The following is a 25,484-nucleotide window of genomic DNA, read 5'->3' on the forward strand; positions in this document are numbered from 1 at the left end:
TTTTAAGTGTGAAAACGTTTAGCGTAGCCAAACGTTCGTTTAGCATAACTTATTGTCTATATTCTTCATGCTTAACTTTTTTTTTTACTTGAACTCGAACGATTAATCAAAATACGTCGTGTTTTAATTAACGTAAACAAAGCAGTGAGATATTTCACGTTTCATACTTTAACGCAAATAGTAATAAAAGTCACAGTCAGTTTTTTTATTTTAAGTTTGAGTTAATGTCAGTTATTGGTGATAACCAATTTCAGAGAAAAGATCTATCCTTATATTTCGTTATTAACATTTTCTGCTTAGTGCTGAGGAATGCCTATTTTATGCGGTTGCTAGGGCACTTTTTATGAATTCATATCATATTTCCTTTTACCCCCATTATATATACATATATATCTGATGTAATTTAGTGTTATTTCGGACCACAACGTATTTGAGATCTGGTATGCAGTTCGTACGTGCGTTGGTATTACTAGCAATTAATGGTATAGAAAACTTTGCAATAAACAGTAAAGCGAGTCAGTGCAATAGACGGAAAGGTCAATTATCCTCAAAACAGATAAAAAATCGTGAACCGGCAGTGTAGAATATACGGTATGTACATGCACGACCTTACTGACAGTTGAGGTAGTACTTTCGGCTTTCCAGTCATTGATTGCTAAAAGGGAACGGGTGATTTTTCTGTACCATGCAGCGACTTTTTGTTATTACCTATTTATTACATTCAATCTGTTATTACAAGAAGATATTTTTTAGTACGTTTTAGACAGCTTGCAATTTTTTTAGGCGACTGAAATATAGTAGACGCAATCATATGCAAACTAACTATGAACTTAGAAATATAGTCATACAGATATCTGGCTGTTCCTAAGCCCAAAAGGGAATTTTTAAAAAAGAGCTTAAAATATAGTGGAGCTAAGTTATGGAATCGTCTCCCTATCGACACCAAACTGGCAGAGTCGATTCATGCATTCAAAAGCAAACTGAAACTTAACTCCAACGTAAAGAATACCTGAGATCACACCAACTTGTTCATAGTCTTTATTTTCTTACGCGTTTTGTAATATTATCTGCCGTATAAATATTAGTATATAGGGCGGTTCGCCGGATCGAGAAGTATTATAAGGGAGCTTTAGCACTAACTAAGAGTACGATCCGTCACTTTTTTGTCATAAGTCTTAAAATTCAGTTTGCCCGAATTTTCGTCTGAACTTTGCTCAAATTTCACGATTCTCGAAATTTTGAGGGGCAAGTGCGCCTCCCCACCCCCTGTCCCGTACGCCTATGCTTCTGTGTTGTTTGCTTACGCTCCCATTAAAAGTATAGTAGTGAGTCGAGCTTTTGAGTACAAGTTTGTGGCCTAATTTCGTATTCAAAAGTCTATCGACTATACGTGTTTCGTCAGATCGGCCAGGCTTTGGCAAAAGCATCGAGTTTCGCGCAAAAATAACGAGTCTTGTACTCGTAGTAGTACTCGTATAGTTGCTGCCAAAAGCCAGACGATTTTAAAACCTGACCCTTTTACCCCTAACCCCCTCTTGGACGGTGTAAAGTATTCCCGCTTTGGGCGTGTGATAAAGGCCCCAAGTAGATTGGGGTCGTGATAAACAATATTTTAATTAGCATTAGTATTAGTATTGACAATTAGTGTGTTTAATGACTGTGACATTTTTTAACTATATGCAAAAATTAACTAAAAAATATGATTATGTGTGAATAGATAGAGAAGGACGATTACATGTAAAATAAAAGATATACACTGTTAATTTTGAAGTGTCAAAATAGCACCACCGTAGGTGCCAAATCAACACCATGCAGTGGTGTTAAATAGAAAGTGCTATTTTGGCACCAACTTCGGTGCTAATTTAACACCACCAAATCTTGGATTGGCGCTAAAAGTGCTAATATGACACCATATTACCAGCACCATTGCAAGGTGCCAAAATAACACCTCTTTTACCGACGGAAAGTGTTAAAATAACGCCATATAGGGAGTTAAATATGGTGTGTCAAAATAACACCAAATGGCGGATAGGCCGGGAAAGAGCAGGTTTGATTTTATTCAAGCTATTGGAAAATAAATTTGTATTTTCGAATGAGATGATTTTGGAACAAAGAATTCCCGTGCGTTTTCGCACAACTATTCATCTAAAAAACGACATGGAAATTCGGCTTGTTGCTATGAATACGACAGATACGTTTCTATATAAAAAAAACCCCGAGATACATCGATAGTGATCCATTGTCCTTTTTATTTTATCAAACTATGTTATTTTGTGCTATGTATTGATTGCTACAAAGTAAATATTTCGCAATCGCGTATAGGCATACTATGTATGTCCATATAAGGAACGAAATATGACACGTGTCAGCGCTTGTATGCAAATTTTTTGAGCGCGTCGTTTGAAAACTCTTTTGAATCGTATATTCATCGAGATGTTTATGCTGCTGTGTTAAAGACGTTTTGAGCGTATTTACTCAACTATTTTGGTACTTCTAAATATCCTTAACAACAACGGGCGCCCATAAGGAAATTTCAAGGCAATTGGTTGTGGTATTATCTCAGAAATATTTTGGTAAGTGTTTGAATTTGATCAAATACAGACATACACAGTATCCATGTTCGCTCAAAGTCAAACGGCCAAATCGCTGAACAAACAAATGTGTGCTATTTTTTTATTCTAGAGAAGCTAAATGACGTATTCTACTTTACTGCGATCTCTTCAGCAAGCTGTGGTCAAAGAAAATATGATTGCAATAATAGGTATCTATTCATATTTACTTTACCGTAATTTTATGATGCGTCTTCGCAGACTTCGCTTTTCTCTTATGTTATTGACATAATTTTGCAAATATTTTATCCTATATCAACGATTGTCCGTGCTCTATTTTAATATATTAACGATAACCCTTGCTCTATTTTGATAAATTTGATTTTAGAGGGCAAGTTATTTGTTTAAAATCAATGCCTGTGTATGTCTTTTGATAAAATTATTACTGTAAGTAATAAAATCTAATCTCCTACAAATAAGTAAATATAATCTCCTACAGGTTTATACCTGAGAGTCCCATTTTAGCCTGTCATTTTTCAAATTCACATTTATATTTTAGTCAAATAACAAAGTTCACTGAACACATTCTATTATTTTGTTGCAGGTAAAGGCAGAATTTGGAAGTGAAATGTGCAAGAACAAATTGGTCCATGGTATGGCTGGCAAATTTCAATTAGGAATGCCAAAAATTGTGCCAAGAAGTATGTATTGGTTCTTTCGAACAGGATAGAAACAAGAAACAAGATTAGCTGCACAGAGAATCAGGTAAATCATGCAATTAATATACTATAATTTTCCCAAGGAGGTGTTTTACAGTGTCACCTGTAGTTTATTGCCCCACAATCTGCAATTTAGACTGTCTTTATCCAATGTTTAGTGTACCTATTATAGTTTTGGTAACCTAACTAGATTTTCTGTTATTGATATTTGATAAACAATTTGTTTTTCAAAACAGACATTCAGAGCACAGCTAGTGGTTGCTTTAGGTCTAACTGAAGGAGAATCTCTCCTCTTTATGTTAAGAAACCTTGTGGGCTGATTTGACTTGCTAATAATACTAATGATTATTGATAAATTTATCTTAGGGTTGATGACTCCATATACAAATGAGGACATACAAATAATAAAAAATGGCCATGAAAGAACATGCTGGGAAGTGAGTTTGTGTCAATAAATTTATACGAACTTGACATTGCTTGTCGAAAATTGTAATGTAGCATTATAAGAACTTGACATTGATTATCGAAAATTGTGAATATTTGTCTGGTTGTTTTTGTAAATAGTCCTGCAGAAGCAATTGTAAATATGCAACTGTGACCAAATATGTGACCCTCCACGGGAAAACCAACATTAACGCTTTTCCGTTTAAATGGGCAAAAAAACGGATTACAAACGGTTAGTAAACGGATGTCGTAAAGCGTTTTCACGCTTCGTTAAAACGTTAAAACGGTTCGATGAAAAAATTTAACGCTTTCAAGAAAGCGTTTTTACGCTTTGGTGAAAGCGTTTGCACGGATACGAATAACCGTTTAAACGCACAGAAAAATGAACCGTTTTTTTGGATGGGCCTATTCATCCGTATAAACGGTTTGACGAATTTATATACCCAATTTCACGGACGAAACCAGACGATTTGGGGAATCCTTTGATCGCAGACCATGATACTGGTGTTTAAATCAAACAACGGTAAAATATGTCAACTGTCTGTCGCATGGGCATGTTTGATATACCGGGAGGGGGGAAATGATTAACAGGTAAACGCAAGTAGCGGGTGTAACATTATATACGTTGTTTATGTTCAGCTATGAGGGAGCGAGAGCTTCGATCGCTATCCGCACGTACACTACTCTTTATTGCTTCGTTATCCAGTACAGCATGGATAATATTAAAATCATAAAATGGAGTAAAATTGTAAAAACAATAGCAAAATATACCTGAAGAACATGGCCACAGTCATGCCACTGCACTGACTGCAGACATATGTTATTATACATGCAGTCCAACAGCTTTAGGGCTAATTACGCTCCGTTGACAGCTACACATAAATAGCTACTTGATCAATGTCATATGTACCTAGTCAACGAAGTTAATTATAGGTAGTAGAAGCAAGCAGACCAGTAACAGTCATACAGTTGTGATTTGCCACTCGTGCGAAGCAATTTACTTTGTTGTTTATGTGTGGCCTTCCACACATAAACATACGTTAACGCTATTTGGTTCCTTGAAAAATATTGTTCATTATTCATTCGTTTCCCGTTCAATTAAACACTTCAAGCGTTCTTGCGTTCGTTGAAACGATTTTCGAGATCGTTCATTGTTCGAAATTGCCCGTTTGAACGCCTCGAGAAAAAAAGTTCGAAAATCGTTCCAAAAGCGTTCAACCGTTTTGATTTACCGTTCGTTGGAACGTTTGCTGGAATTTTGTTCAATCGCATTGGATTTGGTAGAACATTAGATTAAACATTTGCAATGTTACAACTTTATAGAAGAAGCGACGAATGTGTAACACATAATATTCCTAGAAACGTATTCAGTTCCTTAACAGAAGGCTTGTAGAGGGGTTACATCATTTTAGCCGAATCGAATGCTATTTCGTGCGCTTCAAGATTTCTCTTAGCGTTCAGTGCATGCAATTATGTCATTAAGGTCAAATTTCAAGTCATAAACTGAAAAAGCTTTCTTTCAAAAATTGATTGTTTTTTTAATGCCGCGGCAATGCAATGGTTAGAATCTATGCTTTAATACTTTTGTTGTTTCCATAAAGCCAAAGTTCAACGCGCGCACAAACATGCAACGTCTCTAGCCATATATACCTTAAAAGCAGCATTACGTAGAATTGCATAGTTGTTGTGTGGTTGTTGGAAGTCGTTTAAATAGTCATTAGGATAGATACGAAGCAGCCTGATAGTATAGGAGCAAAACCGCGGATAACTGCATATCTATAGTATGCAATGATTAAAACCCTTATATAGTTGTGTAAACAATGAAATAAATGTAAATAACTATTAAACTATATCGCAATAATTGTATCAACAACAGACATAGATCTTTTGAAGCGCTTGATCGTGGACGCCGATGTTCACCGGCCGAGGGCGATCCGAATAAAACACTTCGCAACTTTCGGCAAAGTCAGATGCACCAAGCACTGAAGCACATTTATAATCAGGCATCTTATGTTTGGTTATAATTTGATTTCCCTCGACTAGCTCCTCGAATCGGAAACGTGGAACGCGGAAAAGCTCAAATTGTACAAATGATATAGATTGTATGAAAGTAATGAAAAAAATAGAACCACAAGGAAGTCGCCCAATGAACATCAATATTCCTCACTGAAATTTAGCGTAGCTAAACTTTGATAGGCACAAAACACAAGCCATACTAATTGTTCAAAATAATCAGGATCATGTGACAAATATAACAAACCAGAAATTATAATCGATATTATACCATTTAACTATATATATAAGCTTTCTGGATATTAAACTAGAGCATAAGCAATGAAAGACACGGTCTACAAATTGCGTGTTTTACGAGGTAAAGTTTTAGCGCTATGTTTTTACCAAGTTTGTGCAATCCTTGCGCACACTGGCACAAGCCCAATTGGTAAAATTGGCAGCTGACATGCCGCAGCGTAAGCCTAATACAATATTGGGAATGGCGATAAGTTATATCTAAAAGAAACCCATTTCGTTCGATTATCATAGGTCTTACAAACATTTAAGCTTGACCTCACAGAAAATAAACATTAGAATTCTTATTTAACAGCTGCTTGGACAATAGGAAAATATTCACTAATTTTGATTTCGGTTCTCTTTATAAGGAATTGCATTCCGGATATTAAATTGTAATCATGCATTTGGCATGTATGGTCATTGCACATTTGCGCTTTGAAGGCTGTTGCCAGCTATATAGATCGGCGCACGGGATCGGCGAAGTGAACAAATATGAAATGGCGCCAATCAAGTTCATAAGCACGCGGGTAAAGATCTTTACCAATAATTTCGCGAAGTCCTATCCCAAATATTTGCTGGATATTCAAATCTATGGATACGTCGAGGTGTTTTAACACGTGCATATAAAGGTATGAACACATATTGATTAATTTCTAGACTGTAGTGTTTGATATAAGGCATGTTTGATTAAAAATACTTTATGCATCAGTCGCGCTTGGAAATAATTCCCGTCAAGCATTGAAATCAGGCCCTATCGATGAAATCATGAATCATCAGATTTCGTATTACTGTTGGCTCGATCAAAACTTTATTTTTTTTGCCTTGTGTGCATATATATTTATTTGTTAAGTGTGTGCATATATATTTATTTGTTAAGTGCGCACTAAGGCTTATATGAAATTTTTGTAGACTATATGACAAAAGAAAGTTGCTGTTTGGTCAAGATCACTTTGGCTCAGTCGAACATCGTAAAATCGAACATCGTTTGCCAGAGGTTCAAAGAGGTTTGAGTACTTTAATTGGGTGGTCACAAAACTGAGATAACATAAATAGGTGCATCTGCACTCAAACACCAGAAATTTTTCTTAACCAAAAATTGCATGCAAATTCCTAAGTAATTTGTGTGTAGATGCAACCTTATTAATTCCTAAGCTGAGACAGGCAGGACAGGCAAATAAGATTTTTCCAGACACGAGAGTCAGTAGATACATTTTATGCATCAACACATAATGTTTCTGGAGAAGTCTTGCTTGCCGGGTAATCGTAGGCAGGGGGCACAAATTGTGTCACAATTAGATGTCTCGAAGATGATGTGGATTGATTTTTTGTTATAATGGTGAGTATAAACTCCCCTGTGCGTGCGTTTGGGATTGTCGCGTCTATATGGGCGACTGCACTGCTATATGCTTTGCAGAAAAAATTGTGCGCATTTTTGACAGTTTCGATCCGCTGTTTCTATAAGGGCAGTATATGTAATTGCTATATGTTTTGGCTAAAAAATTGTGCACCTTTGCGCCGGGATGGAGTATTAAGTTGCTTTTCAGGGCGGAAATCTTGACGTTTGGATTACAGAACGCAGGCCTTCGATCCCATATTCAACTAACAAAAACTTTTTTTCATGCAGTGTAGCGCAGATAGCGTATAATATTATTCAGATAACATGCTAGCTATATTCTACTGTTAAAGTTTTGGCAGATGCTCTAAAATATGGAAGGAGATAAAGTATTTCATTATGAAATATTTAGAGATATTTTGTGACCACCAAGAATTCTTAGTTAAGTAAGATTTGACATAGAGCTCATATTTTTCCTACAGAGGTCAAATCTTTTCAATAACATACATAAATATTGCGTCAATTTTAAGTACGGATTAGAATAATCTGATTATACAGCATAAGGCTATTATGACTGTGTAGTCGTGTGTTCTCAAAATGAAAGCATATATAACTAGTCTAAAAAGCGATCGATATGGCAGAAAAACGGCGATTTTATATATATCATACCGCGTGATTTTTTACCAACCCATTTTCAAACTTCGACACGCACTGGCGAAGATTGGTTAAATGCACTTTGTTGAAAATATTGTGAAAATGTGTAATATAGCGTATATAAAAGTTGATAATATAACAGGAAACTCGCACACGATCCTATAACGCATTAATTAGTTGTTTTTGCCAAAATGGATCGTGAATGTGCGTATTTATTATATCTATATAAGTATTTGCATAACAAATACCAGATATCTCTCGTTATAATTAGTTGAATTATATTTGCATCTCAGATATGTTGCTTAGTATGTGTATAGAATTTAATTGCTGTAATAAATTTTAAACTATATGTTTTCTCACACGCACTATAGAAATAGGTACATTTATAATTGCGAAAAAGCATTTTGGGGCCTGTTGACCCAGGTGATGGGTTTCTGGCAGTGCAATTTGGCAAATCATCAAGGGCGGCTGTGTCTTCGCTTCTGTGATAATACTTTATTAAAAGATAGACATATAATCAATCATACTTCTTTAATAAGCATTATAAACCTAAACTAGATTTGTTGTAATCAGTGATATATAGGGATATCTCACTTTGGTGTTCGACCCATTTTGCTTGCCTCTGATATATAAACATTTTATTACATTTTATATAGTTTTATACGATTAACTTTACAAGGTCGTCCCGACTGTTTGATGGAAATATTTAATTGCACGCTAGCGGAAACGTTGCACTGGTTATATAGGTGAAAGGTGAAACCTGCATGTTTACGTCTGTGATAAAACATTTTCACGGTTTTATTTAAACGTTTTCACGGCTCTACCAAAACGTTTTCACGGTTTTACGAAAACGTTTTTACGGCCAAAGCAAAACGTTTTCACAGCTCTACCGAAATGTTTTCACGGATCGCTCAAAACGTTTTCACGGATCGATGAAAACGTTTTCACGTTTTGAACAAACCGTTTAAACGCCAAGCAATAAAATTTAAACGGGCGTTTAAAATTTTTAAACGGCAACCGTTTTTGATTTTCACGGATAGAAAACGGATAGCAAACGGTATTTCAGCCCGTTTTTTCAAACCGTTAATGTTGGTTTTCCCGTGGAGGGTCACATATATTGATTTTTTATTTCCTTGTATAAGTGTCATTAATTTTGATTTAGATATGATTACTGATGTAAGAACTGCACATTAAATTGCAGTAGGTAAAAAGGTGCTGCTTTAACACCAAATGTAGTGCTATTTAAACACCCAAAGGTGTTATTCTGACACTAGAATGGGCGTTAATTTAGCACCAGGGATTGGAGTTAATTTAGAACCCAGGTTATGGTGTTAAAATAGCACCTCAACAGGTGTTATTTTTGTCATATTCATTCAACACCTTTTTTGGTGCTAAATTGACACCTTCAAATTAACAGTGTATTTTCACAGGCTAGAAGCGAGAATTTAAGTACTTTTACATGGTAGCAGGAAATGGTTATGACTAAGGAAGTTATAGTTGAAATTAAGAGAAGATGTCGACGATGAACGAGGGCGAGAAAGAGTTATATCAAGCGGTTCATGCTATGACATTCGCCGACGTTCGCAATGAACTAGAGCTATATAGTTTGCCTATTACCGGCACGAGGACTTCTTGTACGCAAAGGCTGTTTAAGTACAAACGCCAACAACTGGCGATGGAATCTGTATCGAAAGCAAACTCGTCGAAGAAAATGATTACCCGGCAAGCGGCAAAAGCTCAAGCTGAATTAGCGACGGTGCAAAATATTGAAGGAGAAGCCTCTTCGACACAGGTCGCCGCACAAGAAACAGTAAATATACCAACCCAAACATTTGAAGCGAAGCTCGACGGAACAAAATTATCTACAGAAGAAATCGATCAACGTGTAGAACAAATATTAGACACACGACTAGCTAAACATTTAGCCGAATGTCAACAAGCGTTTTTGAAGGTTTTGACCGAGACTCAAAATAACGCAAGCAAGTCCCCTGTTGTTGAGAAAAGTCCGCAACTAGAGACATCTACACCGTATAATAAGACGAGTCATTGCAATGACGAACGAATTAGTCAGTTAGTACGAAAGCAAAAATTTGTCCGTACATCAATCGGAGTACTTATGCATGAAATGCAAAAGTTGATGACAGATGAGAAATCACAAGGTCGGCTGGGTAAAGCACTAGAACGTTTAGATTTTCAAGAAAAAGAATACAGCCGTATTATTCAAGAATTGATAACTATTCTCCCGAATGAAGATTTTGTGAATGACGAAGTTCGAAAGTGGGAGTTATTTCAACAAGAAATTTTGGAAATTACGATGTTAGCTGAGCAACAAATTTCCATACAAGCGGAAGAAGAAATGTCTAAGAAACAATTTTCCACTACTAGCAGCTTTAACCCTGTGTCAAGCCATTTACGCCTTCCAAAGTTTACGTTGAATGAGTTTACAGGAGATATCCTACAATGGGTTTCTTGGTGGGATCAGTATAAAATCTGTATTCACGAAAACGAGACACTGACTGATCGTGATCGCTTTAATTATCTTCGAATGTATGTCAAAGGGACAGCGAAAAGGGCGATCGAATATATCGAGATATCTGGAGAGAACTACCCTAAAGCTATCGAGGCACTTCAAAGAAGATATGGCAGAAAGCGACTAGTAGTTGAACATCTAATAGAATCCTTACTAAATATTGAGAAGAAAGACAAGGTCGAAGCATGGTCTCTAAGAAATTTGTATGACATCATGGTTAGTCGATACCGTACTTTGGAGGCGTATGAACCAAAGCTTGCGGAAGCACAACGTATTCTGGTTCCAATTCTCCAGTCAAAGTTTCCAGACGAAATTCGTCGAAAGTGGGAGTTCCAACTTTCCAAGCTCGAAAACGAAGAAGATGATCGCCAAGTTACTGTGGAGTATCTCTTTGACTTTCTGAGATCTCATGTTATGTCAGAAGAAGCAACTGAAAAGTCAGTATTGAAACCAATAATGTCTTCCAGTAAAAATCAAAAAGGACCCCGAAAGGATGCGGTTTTCAAAAATTGGAGAAGACAGAGAAGAGAGGAAAGGATGGAAGAGAACAATCAACCGCCTTTCTCAGCTACAGCATTGAACGCGGATTCAAAAGGAAAGGATACTCCCAATATGTCTAGCGAACTGCAATGTGCGAACTGCGGTAAGGGACACCACATAGCAAAGTGTTTTTCATTTACAAAAAACTCAATCGATGACAGATTAAATATCGTTAAAGACGCAGGACTTTGTTTTAATTGCCTGTTGCCTACGTCGCCGAGTCACTATAGTGTGAATTGTAGACGTCCTGGATGTTCGATGGAAGGATGCAAAAGGAAGCATCACAGTTTACTCCACCGCAGTTCTTCGATCAACAAAGATTCCCAAAATAAAGATTCTCAAAACAAAGATTCAAAAGATGACGAAATTACTGTCCGTACAGGAATTGCTAGTGGTTATGTGTCGACTTCGATAGATAATCAAGTGACGTTACTACCTACCGCGATGGTCAATCTAGTTTGTCGAGACGTCACATTACCTGTGCGTGTTTTGGTCGACAGCGGAAGTGATCAGTCATATATTCGGGGAGAAATTGTTGACGCGTTGGGATTGGGCACGAGTGATTCTACAAAGACAATGACCATACTGATGCACGGTGGCCAGTCAAGAACAACTAGAGTGAAGAAGGCCAATTTCCAATTGTCAACACGTAACCAAAGAAAAAACATTAGCCTTCATGCATGGGCAGTTCCCACAGTTTGCTCCCCACCAGAACCCGCAGCCGTTGATTTGAAACGATACCCTCACCTAAAAGGCTTGGCGTTGGCAGATACAGATCCACGAAGCGGGGCGACGATCGATATCCTACTTGGCGCCGACCAGTGGTCCCAAATTATGAAAGGTGGTATCAGGAGAGGAGATTCTCAGAGTCCAATGGCCATGAATTCGGTTTTTGGTTGGCTCCTCTCAGGTCCTACTGGTGTCGAGTGGTCTAAATCTTGTAATGCATCGACCCACCATGCCACAACCAAGATCCTTGAAGATGATCCCAATTTTGTTTTAAAGAAATTCTGGAACCTGGAAGCAATCGGCGTGACCGAAGCTCCTAAAATTCAAAGTGCCGAGGAAAAATACGTCGCTCAACGATTCGAGGACAATGTGAAGTTTGATGGGCAAAGGTACGAAGTGTCGCTGCCCTGGAAGGAAGATTGTCCCAAGTTATCGAGCAACCGAGGACTTGCTCTAAAGCGACTCGCAAATGTTGAAGCGAAACTAAAGAAACAGCCCGAACATGCACGGATGTATAAAGATTCTATTAATCAATATATAAACGATGGTCATGCCAGACTAATAACAGCAGAAGATGACAAAGCTTATAGAATTCATTATCTCCCACATCATCCCGTATTCAGAGAGGAAAAATCTACAACGAAATGTAGAGCCGTATTTGATGCGTCTGCGAAAGGGCTAGAAGGAGTATCCTTAAACGATTGCCTTCTCCCTGGTCCAGCACTGCAACCTGATTTGGTGTCGTTGTTGATCCGCTTCAGATGTCATCGTATTGGAATGATGGCGGACGTTCGTAAGATGTTTTTACAAATCAAAATAGCTCCCGAAGATCAGAACGCACATCGTTTCCTTTGGAGAGATATGGATCCCAATTCAGAAATAAAAACATATTGTATGACGAGACTCCCGTTTGGCGACGTGAGCAGCCCGTATGAAGCGATAGCAACAATGCACCATCATGCTGACCAATGTAAAGTGGTATACCCTGAAGCAGCTCGAGTTATCAAAGAAGATACGTACGTGGATGATTGTTTAACCGGATGCGAAACTGAAACAATGGGCCGTAAACTTTATAGTGATTTGGTGGAGATGATGAAGATTGGAGGTTTTGATCTGTTAAAATGGGCAACGAATTCTAAGTCGTTGTTGTCCTATATTCCCGCTGATCAAAGAGCGAGTAGTCGGTTGGTGTGCCTTGATAACGATTCTGACCCTTTGAAAGCTCTCGGACTATCCTGGGACACCGTTGATGACGTGTTCTTATTTCACCAAGGAGATAAATTATTACAAACACCTGATCCTGAGACGAAACGAAGTGTCATTAGTATATCCTCCAAACTCTTCGACCCACTGGGATTTCTCAGTCCTTTCACAATTCGAGCCAAAATCCTTTATCAGAAGCTATGGATTCGTGGTGCGTCGTGGGTTGATTCACTTGATGAAGAAATCAAAAATGAATGGCAAAAGTGGAAAGAAGAACTTGAACATTTAAATCTCATTCGCATCAGTCGTTCGTTTCTGACAGGCCTTGGCCTTGAAATAGTCAGTGTCCAGCTTCATGGCTTTAGCGACGCAAGCCCGAGTGCCTACGGAGCTGTTATCTATCTTCGTCTTCAAGATTCTACCGGGAATGTGCAAGTACAACTCCTATTCGCGAAGACGAGAGTTGCGCCTACGAAAAGAATTACATTACCAAGATTGGAATTGATGGCGGCGTATTTGTTGTCAAAGATGATCACGTTCCTTCTTAAAGTCTTAGGAAAAAGGATCAATCAGTATATCTGTTGGTCAGACAGCACAACAACATTGAGCTGGATCCGTAGACCCAGCTATACCTGGAAGGTATTCGTGGCAAACCGGGTTCAAGCGATACAACAGAACACTGATCCAGAGTGTTGGCGATTTTGTCCCGGAGACACAAATCCTGCTGATTTTGTAACGCGTGGAGAGACATTAGAAAATTTGGCAAACTATTCCCCTTGGTGGAATGGGCCACAGTGGCTTTATAGGCCCCCGGTGAATGGCCCATTAATATAGTCGACAATGAATTGCCGGAATGTCCAGAAAGTAATCCGAAAGTGGTTTGTAACACAGCGGTATCCACCTTTCCGTCGCCATGCATTGATGTAGAAAGATCCGGACGTTGGATTAAGCTAGTCCGGATAACAGTATTCGTATTTAGAGCCGTAGCTTTGTTCAAAGGATTATTGAAACGGGGCGAATTGACGAAAACCATTAATCAAACCCCAGAAATCACCGCTGAAGAAATCAAAGAAGCTCAAACGTATTGGTACCAAGAGATACAGAAGGCGAGTTTTGTTGAAGAATGGCGCCAATTACAGAAGAAAGATGGACTACCTTCAAAGAGTCCCATTCGCAAGCTGAACCCTTATTTTGACGAAAACGATAAGCTAATACGAGTCGGAGGTCGCCTACAGTTTTCTGAGTTACCAGAAGAGACGAAGCATCAAATCATCTTACCGCAAAACACCCAGTCGTGGACAAGATAATTATTCATTCTCACGAAACCCAAGCCTTACATGCAGGTCCAGAAACAACTTTGGCTATTCTCCGAGAAACGTTTTGGATTCTTCGCGGTCGTCGTGCAGTTAAACGAGCAATCAATACCTGTCGCATCTGCCGAAAATTCCGAATTGGACCAGTCCAGCAGCAGATGGCACCCTTACCTGCTGAGCGAGTTACCTATTCTCCAGCTTTCACACACGTGGGGATTGATTTCACAGGACACTTGATTCTGAAGTCACAAAAGAAATCAGATAAAAGTCTTCAAAAGGCGTACGTTTGTATATTTTCCTGCGCTACCACCCGGATGGTGCACTTGGAATTAACGAACGACATGACAACAGAAGAATTTCTTCAAGCCTTACGTCGGATGTATAACCGTCGAGGACTATGCAATACGTTGTGGTCAGATAACCAAACTACGTTTAAGAAAGCTGAAAAAGATATCCAGTGGTTGTTCGAAGCTTCAAGTCAGAAAATGAATAAAGTATGGAAGAAATTAGACCCTTCTCAACTACAAAGAGAGACATCCTCAAAAGGAATCAAGTGGAAATTCATAATAGAAAGAAGTCCTCATCGTGGTGGTTGGTGGGAGCGAATCTGTCGTTCGCTGAAAGAACCTCTTAGAAAAATCTTGGGGAAAGCTCTGTTGACCTATACTGAAATGTATACTGTTTTAACCGACATTGAAGCAGTTATCAACTCGAGACCTCTCACGTTTATCGGTGATGATATTAAAGACGGTCAAGCTATCACACCAGCACACTTGGCATTAGGACGGAGCTTGAAAGCTATCCCAGATGTAACAATTGGGTCAAGTCCCATACCACCAGTATCGTCAAGATTTTTGTATCGACAAAGTTTAATTAACCGTTTCTGGCGGAGGTGGCTGACGGAATATTTACCACAACTGACGATTCGCCAAAAGTGGTTGGAAGAGAAACCACCGTTAAAGGTTGGAGATGTTGTGTTGATGTCAGAGGACAATGTCAAACGCGGAAATTGGCCATTAGCTATTGTTCAAGAGGTACACATGGGAAAAGATGGCCTCATTCGTACAGCACACTACAGACTAAGTCAGGGCAAAGGCGACGATCGGTACAGAAGTTATATTTATTGGAAGAAGCTCGCAGCGTAGAGGAAGACTTGAGAAATATGGAGAAAGTAGAGCAGAGTCAAAGTTTAGAGATTGCCCCGGAGATATGCGATCAGAAAATTCAAAAGCAAGCTGTCCAAAGAAAAAAATTAGGCAATGTACCGAATTTAGACACTAAGTGTCAAGGCGGAAAGAATGTAAAGTATTCCCGCTTTGGGCGTGTGATAAAGGCCCCAAGTAGATTGGGGTCGTGATAAACAATATTTTAATTAGCATTAGTATCAGTATTGACAATTAGTGTGTTTAATGACTGTGACATTTTTTAACTATATGCAAAAATTAACTAAAAAATATGATTATGTGTGAATAGATAGAGAAGGACGATTACATGTAAAATAAAAGATATATTTTCACAGGCTAGAAGCGAGAATTTAAGTACTTTTACAGACGGTACTTCGCTGATTTTGTGACAGAATCGAAATCGCGTCGTTCCAGAACGTATGGTAGTAAAATAATAATAATATGGATTATTTTATTGATGCCTTACACAGGTATATAAAATGATAATACAGAGGTACATCGACTATTTATCAACGAGAATCATTTAATTAGTAATATTTGTAATGACTTAAACTGAATATACACCGCCCTCACGCATGAAAAATGCTTGTAAATGCAGCTTTTAAGGCATGTTTTAAATTTGCTACTTCGTACTTTCACGATTAGTTTGGCCTACGGATTCTAAAATATAAACACTACTACTCATGACGGCAGATTTGCTAAATGCTTTACGCTTCATTTGATCAGATATAATTGCAAATTTCTATCTCAAGTAACATGTTCATTATTTCATGTCATTTATTATTTCATTTTCAGATTCACCAATTCACAAAATGAGAAGTCTCGCCATCATAACTGGCATATTTTTTGTTTTATGTTTCGTAACAAGTCATTGCGCAAGTAAGCCTGATATAATAACGTTTATTCACTTAGACATTATTTTGGTTCTATGCACGGCTAACCAGTTTGTTCTCTTTTTATTGTTATACATTTGATAAAAGAAATAGCAGCGCAAGATGACTTATTCACTATTATTTTTATTTAGCCCTATAATTAGTCGTCTTGGGGGTATATGGTTTAAAATTTTGCACAGGAAGTTTAAAGATAGCTCCAAGTCTTCAACAAGTTGTGGCATCTAGCATATTCTATTATTCATTCCTTATTGACTAAAGAACGCTAAGTACGCCATGCAGTGAATTATTCAAACAAGACAGGCCAATGAGAGACCAGTATATTTCTCTAGTCAATCAGAAAGCTTGAACGTTGCGAAAATTAGTTAATCCCCCGCAAATCCCAACCAAACAGCTCGAAGACTTTCAGTAAACATTAGTTTATAGAACCGCGCATCAATTGACAGAGGCTTCTGTTTTCAATTGTCTACTCCCCCTGCCCGGCGCCCTTATCCTACCCTCAAAACGAGAAAAGTGGCTTTTTTGAATAGCCATACGCTTAAGGATTGCTTAAAGGATATTATAATTAAATTTAACATGGACTGCTCGACCGGTTTTCTCATTAATCTCATATTATACCTATAGAGAATAATTATTATGGATGCGCGGAGGTATGGAATTTATTTCAAGTGTAGCTAGAGAGCGATATCCAGCGATATTTTCCAAGCATACATGTATTTTTGTTTTTATTATATAATATAAATCACTTTTCATAAAAGGTTTTAACCACCAGGGTCCATATACCTTCTTTCTTGGTGGTTGAGCAAACCTGATAATCGCACAAATGTGTTATTACCACGAATAATCGCTCATTGTTATTGTCAGTAAACACTACAGATTTTATAATAAATTTGGCCCTCTTATGAAATTATATAAAATGTACGACTACCATATTGACCTGATGTATTTCGCTGTTTTCTAAGATTCAACAGTGAGGTTACAAGGTCCATCAAGTGCAAATGGTACCGGTCGTGTAGAAGTATTCTATCGTGGAGAATGGGGAACAATCTGTGATGATGGATGGGATTTGAGGGATGCTAGGGTAGCCTGTCGTCAACTAGGGTATAATGATGTTGTTCGAACTCTTCAGAGAAAAGAGGTTCCTGATGGTTCAGGCCAAATATGGTTATCTCACGTCTCTTGTACCGGCAATGAGCAAAATATAACAAATTGTTCTCACGGTGGTTGGGGAAGTCATCGTTGTTCACATAATAAAGACGCGGGAGTTAAATGTACAAATACAAGTAAGTAATCAAAGTCATATTCGTAAAATATTCTTTTGATTTTTTGTCGTCGTTTTCAGAGCCAGGCAATGTTGTATAAGGTCCCAAATTTTATAAAATCTTTGAGATTTTTATTAAGGCAGTGTATGAGAGGTTACTCCATGGTTGGAGAATGTGTATGCTTTCTGTTAAAAAATGACTAACCGACTGACTTGTATGTAATTTGATTATTAATTTCTTAGGTGAAATAAAAAAATAAATAAATCGAAATAAAAAAATCGAAATATTTTGCAATCAAATCAAATTCATTACCGTCCAATTTCCTCGTAGTTTTGTTTAAATGGTCTTACATACTCTTTCTAAAATATTAGACTCTCATAAGCCGGAGCAAGAAGTCCTAAAGCCGACCATATGGGCTATCAAACCTACACTTGTTCTAGGGATAAGGGATCTATTCCGATAGACAAAGCATTTTGTGCACTCATGAATTCAAACAAAAAGCATCCCCGATTCCCCTAAGATAAGTGTGAAGCAGGCCTTGATCATGTTTCTATCTTGACCTTCCACTGCCAATTACCTCATTTCTTTTCCACCGTAATTGTAAGTGATGCACAACAAAACTTATTTAATGCTTCAGTTAGGTTGTTGCCAGTTGTTTTAATCTTAGTTAACTTTAAAAACGACCCGAATGATCTCATGCATTCTGCTATTTTTTAAGATTTTACTGGTATACCAGTGAGACTGAGATTACAAGGACCATTAAGTGCAAATGGTACTGGTCGTGTTGAAGTATTATATCATGGACTATGGGGAACAATCTGTGATGATGGATGGGATACGAGAGACGCTAGGGTTGTGTGTCGTCAACTAGGTTATAAAGACGTTGTACGAATTGTTCAGAAAAGCGAGGTTCCTGATGGTTCAGGCCAAATATGGTTATCCCACGTCTCGTGCACGGGAAATGAGCAAAATATAAAAAGTTGTTCTCATCGTGGTTGGGGAAGTCATCGATGTTCTCATCGTCAAGATGTAGGAGTTGAATGTACAAATACAGGTAAAAGTTAGCGATAAAGTTGTCCAAAAATGTTGCTTAGAAATTCTCACTATCAATTCTCAATGAACCATAAAGAATAATTTACATGTTTATAACGTCGTTTTCAGTGCCGAAGTTTAATGAGATGTAATGTGTGGTTAAAAATTTTGATATCTTTTTTGAAAAAATCCTAGTTTTATGCAGATTTTCTAAGAATTTGATTCTCGTGGAGCAACTAATACAGATAAAAAATAGAAGTTTCTAGAAACAAAACGGTTTTGAATGCCATTTTTCTTATTATCCTGGGTTGATAGAAAAGCGGTCATAAATGTCGAATTACGACATATTTAGGTAAGAGGGGAAAAAAATCACATTTGAATAGATTATTATTCTTAAAAGCCTGTATATAGTTATTGCATTATTGGGTCTGACGAACGACGATCTGTCGACATTAATTTTTTGCTGCAATAATTGGTTTTGACTTTTACTGGATCTTTCACTACCTTTTAAATTTCAACGCTAAACCAAATTAAAAATGATATACAAAACAAAATTTATTCAGCTAATGCTTCTATTAATTTGTTTCCACTCCTTTCATCTCAGTAAATTTTGCAACTACATGAATAATCTCATCCATTCCTCTACTTTTAAGATTTTGCAAGTATACCTGTGAGACTGAGGTTGCAAGGACCATCAAGCGTGAAGGGTATTGGTCGTCTTGAAGTATTGTATCGTGGACATTGGGGAACAATCTGTCGTTATGGCTGGGATATGAGAGACGGTAGAGTTGCATGTCGTGAACTGGGGTATAAAGATATTGTTCGAACTCTTCAGGGAAGAGATGTTCCTTTTGGGTCGGGTAAAATATGGTTATCTGAGGTCCATTGCACAGGAAATGAGCCAAATTTGACAAGCTGTTCTCATGATGGTTGGGAAAATCATTATTGCACGCATGATGAAGACGTTGGTGTTGAATGCACAAATACACTGTCAGGTAAAACGTAGCCATGAAATCCAGTCGGTTGTCGTAAAATGTTGACCATTTCCCCTCAGATCGAGGCGCTGGCAAGGCCCAACTCCGCGTGATACATAGTTAGAAAGGAGCAAAATCTAATGAGAAAAATCTTAGATTTACGACAACCAGATTGACCGATTATTTTTTTTTAAATTTTACAGCTATACCTATAAAACTGAGGCTACAAGGTCCGTTAAGTACGCGTGGTACTGGTCGTGTTGAGATATTATATCATGGCTATTGGGGAACAATCTGTGATCGTGGATGGGATGTGAGGGACGCTAGGGTTTTTTGTCGTCAACTTGGTTTTCAAGATGTTGATAAAACTCTTCAGGGAGGCGAGTTTCCCTTTGGTTCAGGCCAAATATGGTTATCCAACGTCTCTTGTACTGGAAATGAGCAAAATATATCAAGTTGTTCTCACGATGGTTGGGGAACTCATGACTGTTCGCCTTTTGACGACGCAGGAGTTGAATGTACATACACAGGTAAAAAGTTAGCGGTCAAATCGAACCGATTCTCGTTAAATTTTGCATCTTTTTCTTTCCATTTTGATGTCACTGTTCTAAGGCCACATGCCATCTTTGATGCTGTCAAATAATAAGGAAATCGGATGATTATTATTTGCTATTTCATGGCCATTTGATATTCCATATCACATGGTCAAGACTACAGAGTTCGATAATTACAAACGCGACTGCAAAGATAATTCTTTGAGAGTATCGATTTGCTGTAGAAATACATTGTTCGCAAACCTAAACGAATCCGGCCCTTAGTTATAGTTCGGCATTACAGATGAAGCAATAAGAGTTGTGAATGAAATGACATCACTGCAATACGTTACTGCTAATGTGAATTTGAATATAAGTTCAGTTTTGTGAGGGACCTGTATATTGCTACAACTTTAAATCAACCACATGATGCCACAATTTGTGTGTTTGAATTTTTAATCTCATTTTCTTTGAGCTACGGCTACTATTCCTCATAAATTCTTCGATTTTTTTAAATTCCTGCTTTACACCGGGTAAAAAGCAATAAAAAAACAAAAACCTGCCCCATACTCTACGTAGGTCTGAAGGCTTGTAATCACTTACGACTACTCCATTAATCTCATGTACTCCACTTCTCTTTTAAGATTTCATTCCCGTGAGGTTGCAAGGACCATCAAGTGCGAATGGTTCTGGTCGTGTTGAAGTATTCTATGGTGGAGAATGGGGGACAATCTGTGATGATGGATGGGATATGAGAGATGCCAGGGTTGTGTGTCGTCAGCTTGGTTTTAAAGATGTTCTGCGAACTCTTCAGGAAAACGAGGTTCCCGGTGGTTCAGGCAAAATATGGTTATCTGAGATCTCTTGTACCGGAAGTGAGCAAAATATAACAAGTTGTTCTCACGATGGTTGGGGAAATCATCCATGTTCGCATAGTGAAGACGCAGGAGTTGAATGTACAAATACAGGTAAAAACGATCAAAAACATTTTATTTTATTAGTGACGTAACCCGCGTTATCCACAGCTCCTCCTGACCCGGAAAGGTTTTGTGCGTGACCCACACGATTCGACCCAACGAGAACTGGATTTCTAATTGTATTTTTTTGTTAATCGGTTAACTGTTCTAAGACCACACGCCATCTTTGATGCTGTCGATAATAAGGAAATTGGACGATCATTATTTGCTATTTCATGGTCATTTGCTATTCCATATCACATGGTGAACTCTACAGAGTTCGATAATTACAAACGCGATTGCAAAGATAATTATTTGAGAATATCGATTTGCTGTAGAAATACATTGTTCGCAATGTACGAATCCCGCCCTTAGTTATAGTTCGCCATTACAGATTAAGCAATAAGAGTTGTGAATGAAATGATATATTACTGCAATACGTTATTGCTAATGTGAATTTGAATATAAATTCAGTTTTGTGAGGGACCTGTATATAGCTACAACTATAAATCAACTATATGATGCCACAATTTGTGTGTTTAAATTTTTAATCTGATTTTCTTTGAAAATTGGGCTACGGCTACTATTGACCTCATAAATTCTTCGATTTTTCTAAATTCCCGCTTTACATCGGGTAAAAAGCAATAAAAAACAAAAACCTGCTCCATACTCTAAAGAGGTCTGAAGGCTAATCACTTACGACTACTCCTTTGATCTTATACACTCCACTTTTCTTTTAAGATTTCATTCCCGTGAGGTTACAGGGACCATCAAGTGCGAATGGTTCTGGTCGTGTTGAAGTATTCTATCGTGGAGAATGGGGGACAATCTGTGATGATGGATGGGATATGAGAGATGCCAGGGTTGTGTGTCGTCAACTTGGTTTTAAAGATGTTCTGCGAACTCTTCAGGAAAACGAGGTTCCTGGTGGTTCAGGCAAAATATGGTTATCTTGGATCGCTTGTACCGGAAGTGAGCAAAATATATCAAGTTGTTCTCATGATGGTTGGGGAAGTCATCGATGTTCGCATCGCGAAGACGCAGGAGTTGAATGCACAAATACAGGTAAAAACGATCAAAATCATTTTCATAAAAATTAATATTGTTTTAATTCGTATATATTTTCAGTTAATATTAGTGAATTATTTGACCCTTATTGACGACGTTTCAGAGCCAGACAATGTCGTGCCTTGAGAAACACCAAATTTTATTTACTCTATGTCATGTTCTGAAGTGTGTAACTATATTATAGTTGCACGTTTCCGCATGTTTTACACTAAATGTATCGTTATTTTGGTAGATGTGAATTAAAATTTTGCTGCAGTAATTGATCAGACTTTTGCTGTAGGTCCTTTCACTGCCAATGACCTCAATGATTCCTCTATTTTCTTTTAATTTCAACGTTATACCGGATTATGCAAAGTGATACAAAATAAACCTTTTTAATACTTAAGTTATTAGGTTATTTTCACTTGCTTTGTGCCAATTAGTATTACAATTATCTGACTAATCTCATGTATTCTGCTATCTTTTAAGATTTTACAGGTATACAAGTGAGACTGCGGTTGCAAGGACCATCAAGTGAAAATGGTATTGGTCGTGTTGAAGTATTATTTCATGGGCTATGGGGAACAATCTGTGATGATGGATGGGATATAAAAGATGCTAAAGTTGTGTGTCGTCAACTTGGTTACGAAAATGTTGTACGAAATCTTCAGAAAAGTGAGGTTCCTTCTGGTTCAGGCCAAATATGGTTATCCCACGTCTCGTGCACAGGAAATGAACCGAATATAACAAGTTGTTCTCACGGTGGTTGGGGAACTAATTTTTGCTCGCATGATAAAGACGTCGGTGTTGAATGTAAAGAGAATCATGGTAAGAATTTTTTTAAGTTACAGAAACTACCACAGAAAATCCAAGTAAGTCTAGAACATGTTAGATTGAAGTAGAAATGCTCTGTTTCGAGCAAATTTTGTAATAAAGTTGTAAATGAAATGACATCACTACAATACGTTACTGCTAATTTGAATTTGAATAGGTTCAGTTTTGTCAGGCACCTGTATATAGCTACTTTAAATCAACAATGCCACAATTTGTCTATTTACATTTTTAGAAGGATCAAAATCGAACAGCGTTCAGTGGCCAATATTTATGATAATACCAGCAGTCATCATCGCTGGGATTATCATTGCCTGTATTTCGTTATTTTATCGCAGTCGATGGTTGAAAAGAAATACTATTGCACCAGATTCCACAACTCAAAATACAATTAGAAATCCAGTCCTCGTTGGGTCGAATCGTGTGGGTCACGCACAAAACCTTTCCAGGTCAGGAGGAGCTGTAGATAACGCGGGTTACTTCACAAATGACAATACTGGGATGTGATTAGTTAAGATTTGCGCAGGTTATTCATTGGTAGTACACTTCACAAGAAAATTGTAGATTTCGAAAAATATAACTTTTAAAGTTTTAGAATAGCAGTTACGCTGATTCAAACAAAAATTTGGATGGCGAAAAACAAACCATGACGATTTTTATTATTAGTATTATTAAAAATTTATTTAAACACGGTAGCCCTTCAGCTAGAGCTGATTTTGAAGGGGCCGTTTGTACTATTATAATACATTAGTTAAATAAAAAAAATTAAACTAATATCTATAGAAAATATTTACAGTGTGACATCAATTGGTACATAAGCTTGTGCAATAATTTGTTAGAGAGATTCCAAAATAAGTAGTCAACATTTGCTTATGATTGTAAGTTAGCTCATTTGGTAAATTGTTCCAGGCACAGGCTCCTCGAACGTCAAACTTCCGTGAATTGAACGTCTAACTTCCGTGACATAGTATCATAGAATCTTCAACTTTGCATTTGGCGTTGTTCCGTTAAAATACCTGGTGATAATGATTTTTCGGAGTGTGATTTTTTTCTTGTATTTTATTAAATTGTTTGCTGGTAATGTTATTTTTACTTACATTCATTAGTCTCTTATTTTTTCCTTGTACATGATCATTGATTCATTGTATAGAACCTGTTCATGTCATAGAGCTTAATATGCGTAGCGAACAAATGCTATTGCCTGATTCAAAATTAATAAAGTTTTCCCTACATTATCCCAGGCTACATTACTTTCGGATAATAGGCATTATCCAACATGTTATTTCCCATGACTGCCAAAGAAAACGAATCCATGCTGATAACATGTATTTTTGGTATGAAAACAAGTGCATATCAAATTTCAGCTTAGAAAAAAAAGAATCTCTCAATATTTTGGCCATTTCAGATGTGTTAACTGAGGGCAACATTGGGCAGTGAGGAACAAAGACAAAATGTGTGTAGCTTCTTAGATATCTTTATAAAAACCACATAAATTACCACTTTTACACTTGAAAACAGGGTTCTCAACAAACAGGAATCACAGCAGTTAATTTCAGGCAAGACTATTTCACCCCATATAACTTCATTCTATGTGAAATGACTTGTCACTTGAAATGTAACAGTAAAACATAAATGGATATTGCATTTTGCGCACTTCACTATTGTTATCCCGTTGCATCCAGGAATTCTGCATCTGTTCTTCTTGTTAGAGTACTCTGGTCAATGCCCTGTCGCATCAAGGCGTACTGAGGAATTCAGAATTGGGGCTGTGGGGCCTTTTTTTTCTTTTCCAAATAAGCGGTTTCGATTGAACAAGATGCTCTTCGCTTCTTTCCACCGTCTACTGTTTTCCCTCAGTAAAGCAGACTGTTAGCAATAGATAATTGGAACAATTTCAAAGGTAATGGTGGAGAGGTCAAATTCTGTTGCTTGTATAGTATCTAAGCTTGAACAACACTGACATCTAGAAGATACCATAAAAGGCAATGTACCACTTCTATTGGAATGCGGTAGTAACTAAACAATCCATCGACCAAATCTACTCCTCCAAGATACTTGTTATATGTTGCTACTGCTGACTTATCCCAACGCTTCACTTCTTTCACTGGCTCAATAGGTGGTAAGAAGGATAACTGCCCTATTGTCAAACCACTTCACTCCTCGTTACTCAACACCATCCGACTGGACAACCTGGATAACACTTGTTGCACGCCCCTTCTTGTTCTTCATTTGGGTATGTGTTGGCATATTGTAATTAGACAGGCGGTTGGTTTTTATAGTACCAAAAATAGCAATATCCTGTTCACTGTTAATGATATACCTGTGTAACAATTATCAACAAATAACTTATGCCACTTCTGCATTTGGAGATTATATAAGAGGTGAAAACTATGTTTCCAGTTGCTCCAATATCTGGTTGACCAGGGCAAACTTCGATCTTTCCTGTATGGATAACGAAGTTGTAAACAAGGT

The 25,484-nt window shown here is 37.6% G+C and overlaps 1 protein-coding gene and 1 long non-coding RNA gene across 4 annotated transcripts; both read left to right on the plus strand.

Moving 5' to 3' along the window:
* Positions 1-2,404: 2,404 nt before the first annotated feature.
* Positions 2,405-3,864, plus strand: LOC114529973. 2 transcript variants are annotated; one of them, XR_003687715.1, is made up of 4 exons: positions 2,405-2,573; positions 2,683-2,761; positions 3,154-3,314; positions 3,635-3,864. It is a non-coding gene; the product is annotated as an uncharacterized LOC114529973 (long non-coding RNA). The 2 variants fall into 2 exon arrangements; XR_003687716.1 differs by lacking the exons at positions 2,405-2,573; positions 2,683-2,761 and adding an exon at positions 2,977-2,996.
* A 102-nt stretch (positions 3,865-3,966) lies between these two features.
* LOC114529971 (deleted in malignant brain tumors 1 protein-like) lies at positions 3,967-24,025 on the plus strand. Of its 2 annotated transcripts, none has more exons than XM_028551543.1 (10): positions 3,967-4,303; positions 16,283-16,366; positions 17,340-17,660; positions 18,358-18,693; positions 19,325-19,666; positions 19,849-20,175; positions 20,823-21,146; positions 21,876-22,199; positions 22,671-23,009; positions 23,248-24,025. In XM_028551543.1, the coding sequence occupies exons 2-10, from the start codon at positions 16,300-16,302 to the stop codon at positions 23,517-23,519; spliced, it is 2,652 nt and encodes an 883-aa protein (XP_028407344.1). In that variant the 5' UTR covers positions 3,967-4,303; positions 16,283-16,299; the 3' UTR covers positions 23,520-24,025. The 2 variants fall into 2 exon arrangements, with proteins under 2 accessions (XP_028407344.1, XP_028407343.1); XM_028551542.1 differs by having other exon boundaries at positions 3,967-4,235.
* The last annotated feature ends 1,459 nt before the right edge of the window (positions 24,026-25,484 follow it).

Source organism: Dendronephthya gigantea, unplaced genomic scaffold (assembly GCF_004324835.1).
Source record: "Dendronephthya gigantea isolate DGI-Jeju-01 unplaced genomic scaffold, DenGig_1.0 000058F, whole genome shotgun sequence".
In the NCBI taxonomy this organism is placed as follows: domain Eukaryota; kingdom Metazoa; phylum Cnidaria; class Anthozoa; order Malacalcyonacea; family Nephtheidae; genus Dendronephthya; species Dendronephthya gigantea.

Excerpts from the sequence above, each read along its gene's own strand:
- LOC114529971 (XM_028551542.1), top strand. The coding sequence starts at position 4,208 with ATGATACTGGTGTTTAAATCAAACAACG. Across the intron at positions 17,661-18,357 it reads AGTTAAATGTACAAATACAA|ATTTTACTGGTATACCAGTG; the intron begins GTAAGTAATCAA and ends CTATTTTTTAAG. Across the intron at positions 18,694-19,324 it reads AGTTGAATGTACAAATACAG|ATTTTGCAAGTATACCTGTG; the intron begins GTAAAAGTTAGC and ends TCTACTTTTAAG.